This window comes from Convolutriloba macropyga, chromosome 9 (assembly GCF_964194025.1).
Source record: "Convolutriloba macropyga chromosome 9, txConMacr16.3, whole genome shotgun sequence".
NCBI classification, from domain to species: domain Eukaryota; kingdom Metazoa; phylum Xenacoelomorpha; order Acoela; family Convolutidae; genus Convolutriloba; species Convolutriloba macropyga.
In genome coordinates, this window is record NC_134476.1 from 47419588 (window position 1) to 47434015 (window position 14428).

The 14428-nt window shown below is 34.5% G+C and overlaps 1 protein-coding gene across 1 annotated transcript in view; it reads right to left on the reverse strand.

Moving 5' to 3' along the window:
* Positions 1 to 1954: 1954 nt before the first annotated feature.
* The window catches only part of LOC142345422 (uncharacterized), a 32746-nt gene continuing 20272 nt past the window's right edge, over positions 1955 to 14428 (reverse strand). The window contains exons 3-6 of the mRNA XM_075397471.1: positions 11163 to 11322; positions 8456 to 8568; positions 7479 to 7589; positions 1955 to 2112 (exon numbers count right to left, since the gene is read on the reverse strand). Of these exons, the coding sequence (XP_075253586.1) occupies positions 1976 to 2112; positions 7479 to 7589; positions 8456 to 8568; positions 11163 to 11322 (521 nt within the window). The 3' untranslated portion in view covers positions 1955 to 1975. The remainder of the gene's footprint in view (positions 2113 to 7478; positions 7590 to 8455; positions 8569 to 11162; positions 11323 to 14428) is intronic.

A 14428-nucleotide genomic window follows, 5' to 3' on the forward strand; every position in this document is an offset into this window, starting at 1 on the left:
AAAGTAGTGAAATAAAATTGGTCATCTGATTTTACTCTGTTTTCATCTGTCACAAATTTACTTTGTTGAAAAGGAAACTCAATATTGGACTGAGAGAATCGTCGGATAACCAATCAAATCTTCTGAACAATCGGAAACAAAGATCAATGATTTTTTGACCGCTTATTGTTTCTCCTAACATATTGGGGTAGGCGCTGTACATTAACTTTGGGCCATTAACAAGGGTTTTTTGGGCCAATTTTGACCGACTTATTAGAATGATGCAGAGGGTCATAAGCGTTATCTTGAGAATGTTCGTTATGATCGTGATATGTTTTTGTTAAGTTTGCACAACTTTACGACCGATATTATATTAAATCATAAATTAAACGAGAAAACAACAAATCAACAAAGACTCAGTTTCCCAAAAGAAACTTAAAGTTTCTCTAGCAAAATTTTTTGGCCTTTAGTTTTATGTTTTACAAGTTTTGTTTTTATATGATTGTTCTTATCGAACTTGTTTTTGCATTAGAAAAGAGTTTTTATTAGATATGCGGAAATTTCTTTTTATGAGTCTTTCTTTCCCTTATCGCGTTTACCACCAGGATCTAATGCCACTACTATTAAAAAACTTAACTTAAAGAATATTTATCATTTTTTGCTCCAGATTTAAAATTTCGCAGGTTTCTAAACATAATGGTTTTGTTTTGTTTCCAAATCAAAGATGTTGACAATCCCCTCATGATTCTTCGAATTTTTTTGCAATTTGATTTTTTTTAAGTTTTTTAATTGATTTTACTTGTTGATCGTTCGATTTTACGAAAAGCAGTGCTTTTAAGTGATTACTTCAATCAGGGGACAGAGAGTTGCATGAGTCCACGTTTTGGTTTTGCTATTGGTCGAGTGAAAACAGCGTACAGAGGGGGATTTTTTTTATTTCTCAGTCTATATATATTAGTACTGTTAAATTTCACTAAAGTTTTTTTGTTATCATAGTTGACTTGGAAGTTTTGCACTGTCAAAATTTTTTCAAATAATTTGCTGATCCAGTTTTTTTTTAAAAAAATTCTGGTGCAATTAATAACAGCGTCAAAATTTTCATAGAGCAGTACAAAAGGGAGAGGGCAAGAGGCTATAGAAAGCTTAAGGATTGTTCTCAACATTTTGTTGTTTGCCTTCACATTATGTTGATTTATGATTTCACAAACTTTGTCAAGTTTGGCACGCAATGAGAACAGAAATCCTTGATCTTGTGTATTCAAGCGACATACATTTTTTGAAGATATGTTTTGTTTCAAAAACCGCTCTTTAGTATATTTAGATCTCGAAATAGTAATTATTCCTTTTTCAAAATCTGTAATTAACCTTATGTTTCTATTTGTACACTTTAAATTTGAATTCAATTTAATCTTATTGCCAGAATACTAGATACAACTCCAACATACTTTTCAAATTATTTCGTTATTCGTTCCTGTGGATCTCATTTTTTGAAAGTTCATCCTCTGTTCTTTAGCAAAAAAATTGAGCGAAGAATGGGACTATTATCTATATATAGGAATATAGGAATATTATCAGCATCTATAGGAATATTATCAGCATCAGCACATTACCCAGCCTCCTTTTTTCATATTCAAATCTGAGATGTAAGAAAATCTCTTTTTGAAGTCACTCCGCACTAAAAAGTCTGCCCAAAAGACACATCAGTAGGTTGAAGATGAAAATTCTGAAAATGCATATTTTTCCAAATTAATTTAAAAGTTTTGATGTCAGCTCAAAACTCCGGTGTAAGAAAAATTTGGAAAAAAAGCTTACTTATTTTAATAAATGAATAACTGAGCTTAAATTGGTACTTGAACCCAATGTAGGTTTAAATTTAAAACTTCATTTTGAACTAAAAGTTGACTTTTCAATAGATAATGGTATAATATTCACAAGCTCAAAGAACAGTTAAATGTGAATTGTTCATGTGGATTTATCAGTTACGGCTAAGTATCCTTTAAGTCCAGTAAAGCTGAAGTGGGAAATATTGATCGAAAACTGTCTCTGTTCCGTTTTCTTTGGAAAAGATAGTGACCAAGGAACAACCAGAAGTCGCATCTACTTTCAGTTCCAGTTGTCTGGCTGATTTTGAGTCTGGTCAAGTTCAACGAGCCCTTTTCTGTGGAGACTGCTGAGACAGCACTTTTTCAAATTTGCAGCTACTCAAGTTAAGTATGGGACACAGGGTCAGCTTTGACCAATCCCAGGTTGCCCACCTTCGAAAAAACTTTGAAAATTGTAAAGTTTTAGTAAGGCCTTACAGCGGCACACAGAAAGCTTAAAAAGCCCCATTTTTATCTAGAACCAAGTGTTCCTAGTTTGGGCATCCTGGGATGGTAAATCAATTATAATTTCTCCCTGGGGGTGGGGGATTATCACAATTATAAGTTGCATTAATTCAGAAATTTTTTCAATCAAAATTTTCCTAGTTTTGTCTCTTCTCGAATTTAGCAGCTTCTTAAATTTACTTCTTTGGTTTTTTTTCTATTTCATCGGTAGTAACCAGGAGAAAATCATACACTCAGCGGGAAGAAAGCATCAATAATTTTGTTGATCGCAATTTTTTGCCACCAAAAGTGCGTCGAAACTCAGTATTGCATTTTAAATTTATTTTTTTTTAGTTGAGAAGGGTTTGCTTCAGGTTAAAATCATGCTTTTTGTTGGCTTCTAAATTACTTAAGTCGCTGTATCAACTGAATAAATTTCGAATTCACTCTCTGAATAAACAAAAACCACACTTCGCTCAGCAGAACCAATGACGTCAATCTTAGAAGCAAAGGGTGGTTTTGTTACCATATATTGACCATAACACATTTTTGGCAGCTGAGCCTGACCCTTTTTTATTTTTTTCCTAATTTTGCTCTAGTTTAACAAACTTATTTCAGACCAATTACAGCTGGAGCAGCCCTATGATTAAACTTGAAAACCTATATTTTTATTCGAAGAAATGTTCTACACGTTTAAGTTGTTTTGCATGGGATTTCAGCTCTTGCTTTTCTCGAAATTTTCATAATGTATAGATTTGATTCTCTCATAGATTGGCGTCTTCAGGGTCCACAGCTAAGTTGAAATCAGGAGGCAAAATTTATATGTTGGTCTCCCAATAATGACTTTGTTCATTAGTAAGGTCGGCAATTACATGTTGTTTAAAGTTTAATGTCAGATGTTTCAATGCAAAAATTCAATATACGTCACAAATACATTGAAAAAGTTTCAGTGACAATTTGAAAGCATAAAATTGCAAGGGCGTGGTGAAGTGAAGGCACTTGATTCTGTCTCACAAGAAAAAAATTTTCCCAGTTGGCCTGGATTTCGGACATAATTTTTGGCTCCTTGTATTTTTGTTAGCTGATAAGCAACTATTCGTTGTACTTTTTGGTTGTTGACTAAAAGCAATTGAGACTTTAAAAAATCTTGCAAACACCTCAGTTTAATTACTAAGGCAATGTTTAGCAATGATAACTAAGAAATTTGCGTATTTTCAGGTGTTTGACCAATCGAATGTCGAATGTTAACTCTCATCATCATCAGTTCAATTTTGTTTCTTGACTCAATTTTATGTCAATTGTGAGGGTCACAATTGGTTTAAAAAAAGAATGAATCAATTTTTTGAAACGAATTTAATTTTTTCATTATAGGTTAAATTCTTTAAAGCGGGAATGAGTCTTTTTGCTAAATTTTACATATCTTTACAAACAACTGTTTCTGGGTCACGTTTTTTTAACAGCAAAAATTTTGTAAAAAGTATTTGCAAAAAGTTGCTATCGCAAAGAAATCTATGAAATTATAAAGATTGTTCTCATGTTTTGAGGTGCCTTATAAAGCAATATTCGTCACGACTGCGCTTGCCTGATGACTTTACTTATGATTTGGGCCAAAAACGGTCACTTAACTTTATGCTCTGATAAAACGGTTTTTCTGTTGTAGAATAAAATCTACTAAGGGATCTCAAAGTTAAAAGTCTCAATTGATCAAGTTTTTATTTGCGTCTGGAGTTTATATTTCAAACTACTCGGTTTCCAAAAAGTGTATCATCCTAATGATTCATACGAGCACAATAAAAATGTGCTCATAAAACTGTGTATTTTCATTATCATGCCGAATTGTTGCTGTGAACTACCAAACCTGAAAGAAATTCTAATAATTTTTGAGCTGAGTTCTAATAAAAAATGAAGAGAAATTTTCGTGAAAAAAATAAATTAATTCAAACTTACTGATATTTCCAGCATCATTCTTGTTCATTTTTTTTCCTATTTCGGTGAAAAAAATTTGGTCAGAAAATGAAAGTGCATATTCTAAAACAAAAAGTTATGCCCATGCCCGGGTCGAGGTGTTAACGCCATTGAACGCAAATATATGTAGGATAAGCGGTGAATGCGTGAAATTTTTTAAGATAAGCGGTGAATGTGGTGAAATAACATAAATCAGGCTGTGAATGCGGTGAAAAAAAATTTATTGCCAGGTAACGGTGAATTTACATAGTTTCACCACTGAATTTGGCGGTGAAATTACATAAATTCACCGCTTTGAAAAAAAGTGTCCAAATTATATAAGATAAGAGGTGAATGCGATGAAATTACACAAATACACTGCTTTTATTAATTTTTGGCTCCTTGTATTTTTGTTAGCTGATAAGCAACTATTCGTTGTACTTTTTGGTTGTTGACTAAAAGCAATTGAGACTTTAAAAAATCTTGCAAACACCTCAGTTTAATTACTAAGGCAATGATAACTAAGAAACTTGCGTATTTTCAGGTGTTTGACCAATCGAATGTCGAATGTTAACTCTCATCATCATCAGTTCAATTTTGTTTCTTGACTCAATTTTATGTCAATTGTGAGGGTCACAATTGGTTTAAAAATAAATGAGTCCATTTTTTGAAACGAATTTAATTTTTTCATTATAGGTTAAATTCTTTAAAGTGGGAATGAGTCTTTTTGCTAAATGTTACACATCTTTACAAACAACTGTTTCTGGGTCACGTTTTTTTAACAGCAAAAATTTTGAAAAAACTATTTACAAAAAGTTGCTATCCCAAAGAAATCTATGAAATTATAAAGATTGTTCTCATGTTTTGAGGTGCCTTATAAAGCAATATTCGTCACGACTGCGCTTGCCTGATGACTTTACTTATGATTTGGGCCAAAAACGGTCACTTAACTTTATGCTCTGATAAAACGGTTTTTCTGTTGTAGAATAAAATCTACTAAGGGATCTCAAAGTTAAAAGTCTCAATTGATCAAATTTTTATTTGCGTCTGGAGTTTATATTTCAAACTACTCGGTTTCCAAAAAGTGTATCATCCTAATGATTCATACGAGCACAATAAAAATGTGCTCATAAAACTGTGTATTTTCATTATCATGCCGAATTGTTGCTGTGAACTACCAAACCTGAAAGAAATTCTAATAATTTTTGAGCTGAGTTCTAATAAAAAATGAAGAGAAATTTTCGTGAAAAAAATAAATTAATTCAAACTTACTGATATTTCCAGCATCATTCTTGTTCATTTTTTTTCCTATTTCGGTGAAAAAAGTTTTGGTCAGAAAATGAAAGTGCATATACTAAAACAAAAAGTTATGCCCATGCCCGGGTCGAGCTGTTAACGCCATTGAACGCAAATATATGTAGGATAAGCGGTGAATGCGTGAAATTTTGTAAGATAAGCGGTGAATGTGGTGAAATTACATAAATCAGGCTGTGAATGCGGTAAAAAAAATTTATCGCCAGGTAACGGTGAATTTACATAGTTTCACCACTGATTTTGGCGGTGAAATTACATAAATTCACCGCTTTGAAAAAAAGTGTCCAAATTATATAAGATAAGAGGTGAATGCGATGAAATTACACAAATACACTGCTTTAATTATTGGTCAAATTATATAAATTCACCTCTCAAAGATAAAAGATTACGGTGGCAATTTTTTTTGGGGCGGGGGGGGGGGGTAAAACGAGGTAAGATAAGGGGGCAAAGAGGTGTAAGGGAGGAAATGTTAGATTTAACCCCACTAAAATTGCCCCCATCTTACTTCTTTTTGAAACTTTTTTTTAAGCGATGATTTTTTGTAATTTCACCATTTCACCACTTGAGTAAGCAGGGAACTTGCAAAAAAATCACCCTTTTTCACCGCTAGAAGATGTAATTTCACCGCTAAAAATTGCAAATCTTTTAAAGATTCAACGCTCTTGTTTTACAGAAAGTAAAGTGAATTTGTTTAAATTTAAAACAAAAAGACTAGAAGTTAGTGAGAAGTGGCGCAGTGGAGGAAGAAGTGACTAACATGCATGGGTGAGTAGTTCGAATCTGTGTAAGACCCATAAATTGTTGTACGTGATGTAATGTGGTGACTTTTTGTAAGTTCACCGCTTACTCTAGCGGTTGAAATACATAATTTCGGCGCATTTCACCGCAAAAATATGTACGAAATTTGCGGTGAAACAAAACAATTTTTCACCTCTTATCTTACATATTTTCCCGATTTTTCCTCGACCCGCGTGCCGGTCTCCCTACTTCTATAAGAAAAACTCAAATTTTAATGGACATTCAAATCAGTGTTCTGCCTGGCAATCAATCTTGTTGAGCCTTAGCGGAAAATGATGCCTTGATTTTTCGGCGATGAAACATTTGTTGCAAGCCCAAGATACGCGAATCCTTGTTTATAGTCGACAATTACTTATTCTAGTTTTAGGGCCGTAGGGTGAATCTGAGCGAACTAAATTGCGCGTTCCGGGAATTGGTAACATACATGCATGCATGTAAAGTTGCATAAAACACTACATTACAGTCTAATTGACAGCACGCGGGGAGAACCAGTGCAAGTAAAGATAACAGGCTGCGTTTAGGCAAAAGATCTTAATTAACCCTGTCAAGTACACTTATGTTGGCCATTTTGAGAGGATTTATGATTTTAGCAGGGAGAAAAAGTTTAAGTGTAATTCGCGCGAAGAAAATAAAAAAAATTGATTACGAATGATTGCATGAGTGACTACAGCAAGAAAAAATTAATTTGAAAGGTACTGACGAAATATTGAAGTTTTAGTTCACAAACTTGTATGTGATGTTCACAACCCCAAGTAGAGCATTTATTGAGCTGTGTTCAACAATGTTTTCAAATAAATTGTAATGTATCATGTTAAAAATTATCCCCGATGTCGAGTCAGGTGCTATCAAATAAATGGAGTATTTATTCCCTACTCCAGGAGACAGACCAAACAGGACACAAATTTTGTACGAAGTCTTCCATTTGTTCGGCTTCAAACGTAAGAAAGGCGTGGAAGGTTCGGTTTAAAAATCCCAAGATTAGTGATAATGTTCCTACGTTAAAAACGACTTTTTCTGGACTAAGGAAATTAGATGTTATAACTGAATGGATTATTACGAATGTAAACCTCAATAAACCAGCGATTTATTAATTATTAGAAAAGAGCCCTGAACTAGTGAGCTTCCTGAAAGATCCACCTCTGTATTGGAACTTGAGCCATGCTGGAATTTGGAACTGAGTATTTCTTAGGTCCAGTTGAGTTTTGCCATTGTAACCAGAGCCTGGGCATGCTTTTCCTCTACCAACCCCTAAATTAATGCAATAAACAAACGATGAAAGCTGTAAAATTTTATTCTACTTCATTTTTCACCTCTTGTTGGGCAATAACAATCAGTGTAAGAAATCAAGAATGGAAAGAACTGAAAACTTGACACTGGTCCAGTTTCTTACAGAAAATAGTCTCTTGCTTCCAGTAACTAATTCATGAAACTAACCTGGCACATTGAACATTTTACTTCTTATCATTTTGATAAGAGCTTTTAAGTCCCCAATTGATAGCACCGCGAAGCCCTTTTTCTCAATCTAAATAAATTGCTTATTAGAATGTTAAAAACGTACTAACTATACAAGGAATTAAAATCGGGGTGAAGTGATCGGGGTGAAAAGATTAGGGATGTTAAAACGGAAATGAAAGCTAAATTTACTGACACAAGAGCTTGTTACAATTGATCACTATGATACTGGAATATTTAAGAAACGTATCACTTAACTTTGTCTTTTGATTTTCTTGACTAAGGCTTATTGAGATTTCTTTTTTGGGGGTTATGTTACTTAAGCAAGCCCTTGTTGAACTCCGCTTTGTTATATTGTATGATCTACTGTTGTAAGATTCGAAATAATATGCGAAATTATGCCAAGAGTTTTGCGAGAGTCTTGCAGAATCTTGCAAGGACACCATCTTCCTATCATCAATGTTACAAGATCAATGTCTTAAACTTGGCAAGACATGCAAGATAAGAGTCGGACAAACGGCAGAGAGGTTTTCGGCTTCCTTTTGCACGAGAAAAAACGGAAAAAGCTCGCCGTAGCTTGTTCACGAGCTTCGTCAGCTTCTCTGACAATGTATAGTCATTGAAGAGAGATTCAACCATTTTGCTTTTGAAGGCCAACTTACCATTCTCCGAAACCTTCTGCGACCATTTTGTCTTACTCCCTTCTACAATGGACGAGAAGGCGTAGTTACCTGTGTTCACAGCGACCAAACACGACTCCAATTTCAGTTCTACTCTAAAACAGACTTGTGACAACCATAGCCAAACATAAAACACTTAATTTCTAACAACAGTTTTTTGAAAACTCCTTATATTGCAAGACCTTGCAATATTCTAACTGATAACTGATGTTTTGGAACTCAATACGAGCCAGCGCTCCTATCAAATAAAGTAAAAAGCAATATTTGGTTCAATTTACCTTTTTAACACCACGAAACGTGTCTTAATACATGTAAAAGGGGGGCTTGCAGTGTTAGATAAGACGACAAAGTAACGATTTTGCTGATTGTTCTGACCCACATTAGTGGAAGGAGGAACTATATACTCTACTGGTTTTTTTGTTCAGTCAATTGTCTGAAGAAGAGTTTTTGAAATTCACTTTTTCCGAGGAGTTACGGAGGTTTTAAGATTTGTGAACGATAGCCTAACTTCCGCTATTTTATCACATTTTCCTTATTTTGGCTTAAAATTCTATCAATTTTTGATAAAAGATGATAAAATTGTTAACAATATTCTCATTGATTTTACATATAAAGATTGAAGAGATTTGTTTAATAGATTGAACCAACTGTTTTGGCATAACTTTTATTTGTTTTTTCATTTAAAAGGACATCAAATTTTTTTTGAATCAAGTTGATTTTGTAAACTTTTTATGAATAGTTTCAACCATTTGATGTTCATATTGTAGTCTTATGACTAAGTCTAAATGAAAAATTTTCTAATTGAGTGTTTAGTGAGCAATCATAGAAAAAAATCTATGCTTTCAGTTGATACATACAGCTTCTTTGGTAACATAAATCGATAAACAAACAAATTTCATCATTATTTTTTATATAATGACTTTTTTGTCAAATTAACTATTTCGTTAACATTTGGTACAATTTTTGTTTTATTGGAGAAGAAGCAGGAGCAAGATCAGTTTTGGTCTACTTGTGGAACTTTGTTGTTCATACTGTTTTTTTTCTGTTTTTTTATGTGAGTTACAGACCAGCAGGATTTCAAATCAAGCTTCAATTATCGACAACTCACATTTGCAAAAAGATGTTTGCGAAAATTTCAGTTTTGCCTGTATTGAGTGGTAATATGTATAGTTTTGACTAAGTTTCTCTAAAGACATGTACAATTGTCTTCTCATGCAGTATCAGTTAAACTATTTAGGAGTTTTAGTTGAATTTACTTTTGTTATATTATATGATTTTAAAAGTTTCATTTCAAAGAGTCCAAGCCTTTTGAGAATTGCCAAGTTCAGTCCTTTTTATGCAAACTGTAAGCGTAGTCTCATTAAAAAGAGAAGTCATTTTTTCATCAAGAGAAACATAATTTAGTCATATCTTGTTTACTTTTTTAAATAATTGATTTTGGACGTTGGTACAACGAGTTTTCAAAAGTTATCTGTTGCTTTTCCAATTTCCAATTTTGTTGTTCTTTATTTCTGACTTTTCTCATCGTCATTTTATTGGCACATTATTGACTTGTCGCATATCACATACATAGCGTTGAAGTAAGATGGAGTTGAATATTTTCAATGTTTTTTTGTTAAGAAATTTTGATTTTAAAGGCTTCGACAACGTTTCCTGAATTGAATTGACTTCTCGATTTTTGTAGTTAATTGTTTCTCTGTAGTCTTATGGCATTCTGAATAACTGAAGGTCTCAATAATTTTGCATGAAGGTTAAAATGAAGTCAGTGGATGATTTCAGTTGTTAGCTAATTGCTTTCAAGACCTTGAACTTATTTGTTTTTGAAAAAAGTGTAAAAGTTTTTTCTGACTTTGCCCTTTTTGATTTCTGTCTACTTGTTTTTTATTCTCAATAAAGACAGTTCCGATATCTTTTCTGGTAAAAATGCAAGTCATTTGATTGTTTACTTTTAATCTGATGCTTTCAGAACTTTTTCATTTATTTTTTCTAAAACAATTGGGTAGATTTTGAGTTTTGTTCGCAAGTAATTTTTGCTGTTTTATTTGATGCTGTTGTTTGTCTTGTCTCTCATTCTCTTTAATGGCAGCTGTCATCAGCTCTCTATTGAATAATTTCTAATGTTTTATTTGTTTATTGATTAGAGCTTAAAGCAATTTTTAAATGGATAAGCCAATTTTTTTTACCAATAAAGTGATTGTTTGAAAGATTTCTATCTCTTCTTCATTTGATGGACAATTAAAAAAGTGGTTCGCGCATTACCGAGCCTCCTTGTTGGCATATAATATTAAATGGCAGAGACGCTGTCTCGTAATGTTGTCCCCTTTTCCGTTTGGTGCAATGAAAAATCTACATTTGCTATTTTCATATCTTTATGCGCATGTTTATTAATAGTAGCGTTAGTTCTTTTAGATTACAAAAACTATTATTTGTGCAGAAACGGTTTTATTTTACTTTAAAATTGTTATAAAAAATGCAGTCGGGCAAAAGCAACAAATCTAATCATTTCTGATTGGTTCTGTTTTTTTTCTATATTTTTGAGTAAAGTTAAAAACAATTATTTCGGAACGCTTGTGATTATTTTCTATCTCTCCGCTTTAATGAATTCAAATAAATTCAAAGCTGTTCAATAAAAAACAAAGATGTTCACAAAATGTTTCCTTTCAAACTTATAAACAGGTGAAGCTGTTACTTATTGAATTTGTATATGATTTGATTGCTTATCTGCCAGTTGCCACTGAATTGACTCTTCGCTACTAGGTCTATAAACGTCTCAGGAGTGCTTGCAGACATTCGACAGTACACTGTGACGTCATTGCCGTGCACTTTGATCGTATAGTAGCCGTTGGAACCTCAAACATCAATTAATTGTGTCCTCTTTAAAATGAACAGTATTAATCTTCTCTAAACATACCATATATAATTAACTCCCGCAACTAGTCATTTTTGTTGTTTTTGCAGTCATTTGTTTTTTGGGGGGCTCAAAACCATCAATTTGTAAAAGTACCGATCAGGAACGCCCCTTTTACCGTGAGGCTTGATCATTTTTAATTGGTCTTCACAGATGGGGTTCCTTTTTATTCTACAAATAAGTTCAGTAAATTTGAAAACACTCACGATAACAAATAACGCAAGTAGTAAGTAAATACTGTCTCAAGAGAGGGGGGGGGGGGTTATCCTACGATACTTAAACATGGGATAATAGGGGGTTATCCTAGACGGAAAGGGATTAACTTTCATTCTTTACCAGATGTGACTATTTCCAAGGCGGCAAACTTGTTTTCGGTCAAACAGCCAACTTTGTTCCGATAAGAGCTGCAAGTGAACAATTTATTGAACCGTATTTTAGCACTCATAAACACAAAATTTACACGGTTAGGAATTCAAAAGGCGCAATTTACGTAGTTAAGTAAAATAAGTTTATTGTCTGCGTGCAACTTTAAATGCTGGTTCTTCTTCATAATCGCCACTACTACTTTCACTGCACTCATTAGCTTCATAATTAATGAATGGGTTAGGGGAGGAAGAGCTGGAGCTGGTGGTAGCATCGAAATCTACGATATCATCGCTATCAATATCGTCCTCGTTAATAATACTTGTCATTGCAAATCCCGGGTCAGGTGTTTCCCATTCTTCCGGGCTTTCACTTATTGTTGTATCCGGTACAACAAAAATATTATTATGGTCCCAGTTTGGACTCGAATCTAGGAAAAGGTGAGCATAGTTTTCTACATTTTCGTAGTCCCACTCTACTTCATCGCTATCCCCGACTCGGCTATCCCCGAAAAATCTTCGACTCGGCAATGATCAATTTTATAGTGGCCGAAAGGTAGTGTTTTAATTCCCTCGTTCAAAATGCGGCGTTTATTATCAAAAGCAGAGAGACATATTTTATTCGTTGAAACCGTTTGTAGAACATGCTTCTCCGAAACAATCCTTGTGTTTTCAGCGCGCAGTGTACTACCAGTAACAAGTGTATTATTGTAGTCTGCATGTCGAAGCAAATTTTGGGCTGCTCTTGTTATTCCTTTGGCGGACATTTTTCGGTTACCTATGAACAGAAAAATGCAGTCAAGTTATGACAATCAAACAAGGTTAGTTGGTACTTTGTTAGTTTTTTCTTGAATCATTAAACGTAAAATACTCACTAGTGGAAGTAATGCTGTAAAATTTTGGCTTCAGGCATATAAACTCTTTTATATAATCCCCAGCAAAATCGTCTTTGAATTTTAAGACGACGCGTTTATTTTCTTCGCTGTACAGTTCGTGATCTTCTGGTTATTTGAGAAGTCGAATTGATCAAGAACATTGCTCTCCTTCAGTTCACGGTAGAGATCTTCACAATTGATCCGGTATAGCAAGCTATCAGTATCACTATAAAGTAATCGACAGTCAAATGAATATCGCATTTTTCCATAGTGAACCTGATACATGTAGTATTTCGCTAGATCAAGTATTGTGGCCCCTACGATAGTTGGTGCATCCCAATAGACTTTTCTTGGGCGGGAGGAGAGAGCTGCCATGTTCTCGCCAAACACTTTGAATTTATCAAACTCAAACTTGCTTACTATGGTTAGGGTTCGTCTTGCGTCTCTCGTAAGCTCGATTTTCATCCGTCGACGTTTCGATTCGCATTTTTTCCCATAAACGGCGCTGTTCATTAGTTTATAGAAACTCTCCTCAAATTTATTCGAAGCCGCCTGTCTCTTCTCACTGTTCAGTGTTATATAGGGTGTTAGCCAATTGTTTTGAGTAAACTGTAGCACACAATGCATTTTCCTAACCCCTAATCCCAAGTTAACATACAGTTTCAACGGCTTGTAATGCAGCACATAATGTTCTTTGTCGAAGAAAGTCTGCAACAGTTGTCTGGAACTTTTGAGGGGGGTAAATTATGACTCTCTCGCAAATTCACTTGGTAGTCACTGAGCCAGTCATCCTCAACAATATTTTTCGATGGTGCGAGGGGGAAGTCCTGATGGTAATCGTGTAGGTTGCTGGATAATGCAAGTCGACTTTCACGAAGTAACCGACAGGGTTATCATCAGGACTGTTTAGTATCTCAGCCAGTGTAATATCAGAGTTCAGCGTAAAATCTGACTGAGGGAGTTTTTCATTTTGCATGACGCCACCGTATAGGTTATTGGCGTCCACGCAGAAGCCAAATGTCGAGGGTTGTGAAGAGTCGTAATCTGGTAAATATTTATTATTTGCTGTAAACTTTCTCATCTCGTAGACTGAACATACTCCCCCACGTACTGCTCCTTCTATCATATCGAGGTGCTCGCGTTCTGAAAGCAATTCGACCTCCGCCTTGCATATTTTCAAGGATGCTTCCTTAGCCATATTTGGCAGTGTGTAAAAGTGCATGCAATCGAGTTTGTAGGTGGAGAAGCTGAGCTCTCTGTGGAATTCACAAACGCATGCGAGAAAAGCGCAATCGGTTTTCAGGTATGCATCGTTGTAGTCTTGTAGAGTTTGGCAATTCAGAGTGTTCCACATCGTCTTGGCGTGGTTCAAGTTTTCTTGAGTTATTGTTACTGCGTTTCCTTCTAAAGCGTTACGCCATTCATTAAGAGGCGGTAAGGATTTTTCGCTGAACTTTTCTCGACCGCTAACGTATGAAGAGGGGTAATATCCTTTTTGCTGCAGGAGCTTCAATTCTGTTGAGGACAGGTTTGGAAAGACAGAAGCAAGTATTCCAAAACGATCTCTTGGTAAAATGTCAACCAACTTTTTGAGATACGAATTCATCATTTTGAATGAATCAATGAACCTCAGATTTTCATACTTTTTGATCACTTTTCCATCATCTAGGGTTATGGTCTCCACGAGTAGTCCAAAATTCATGGAAATATATTTTTCATCAATAGATGGAATTACACTTACAGTGGTCGTTGGCTCACAAGATTGGAGGGCTAAACAAATGTGATGAAGATCATAATTTTTTATATTATG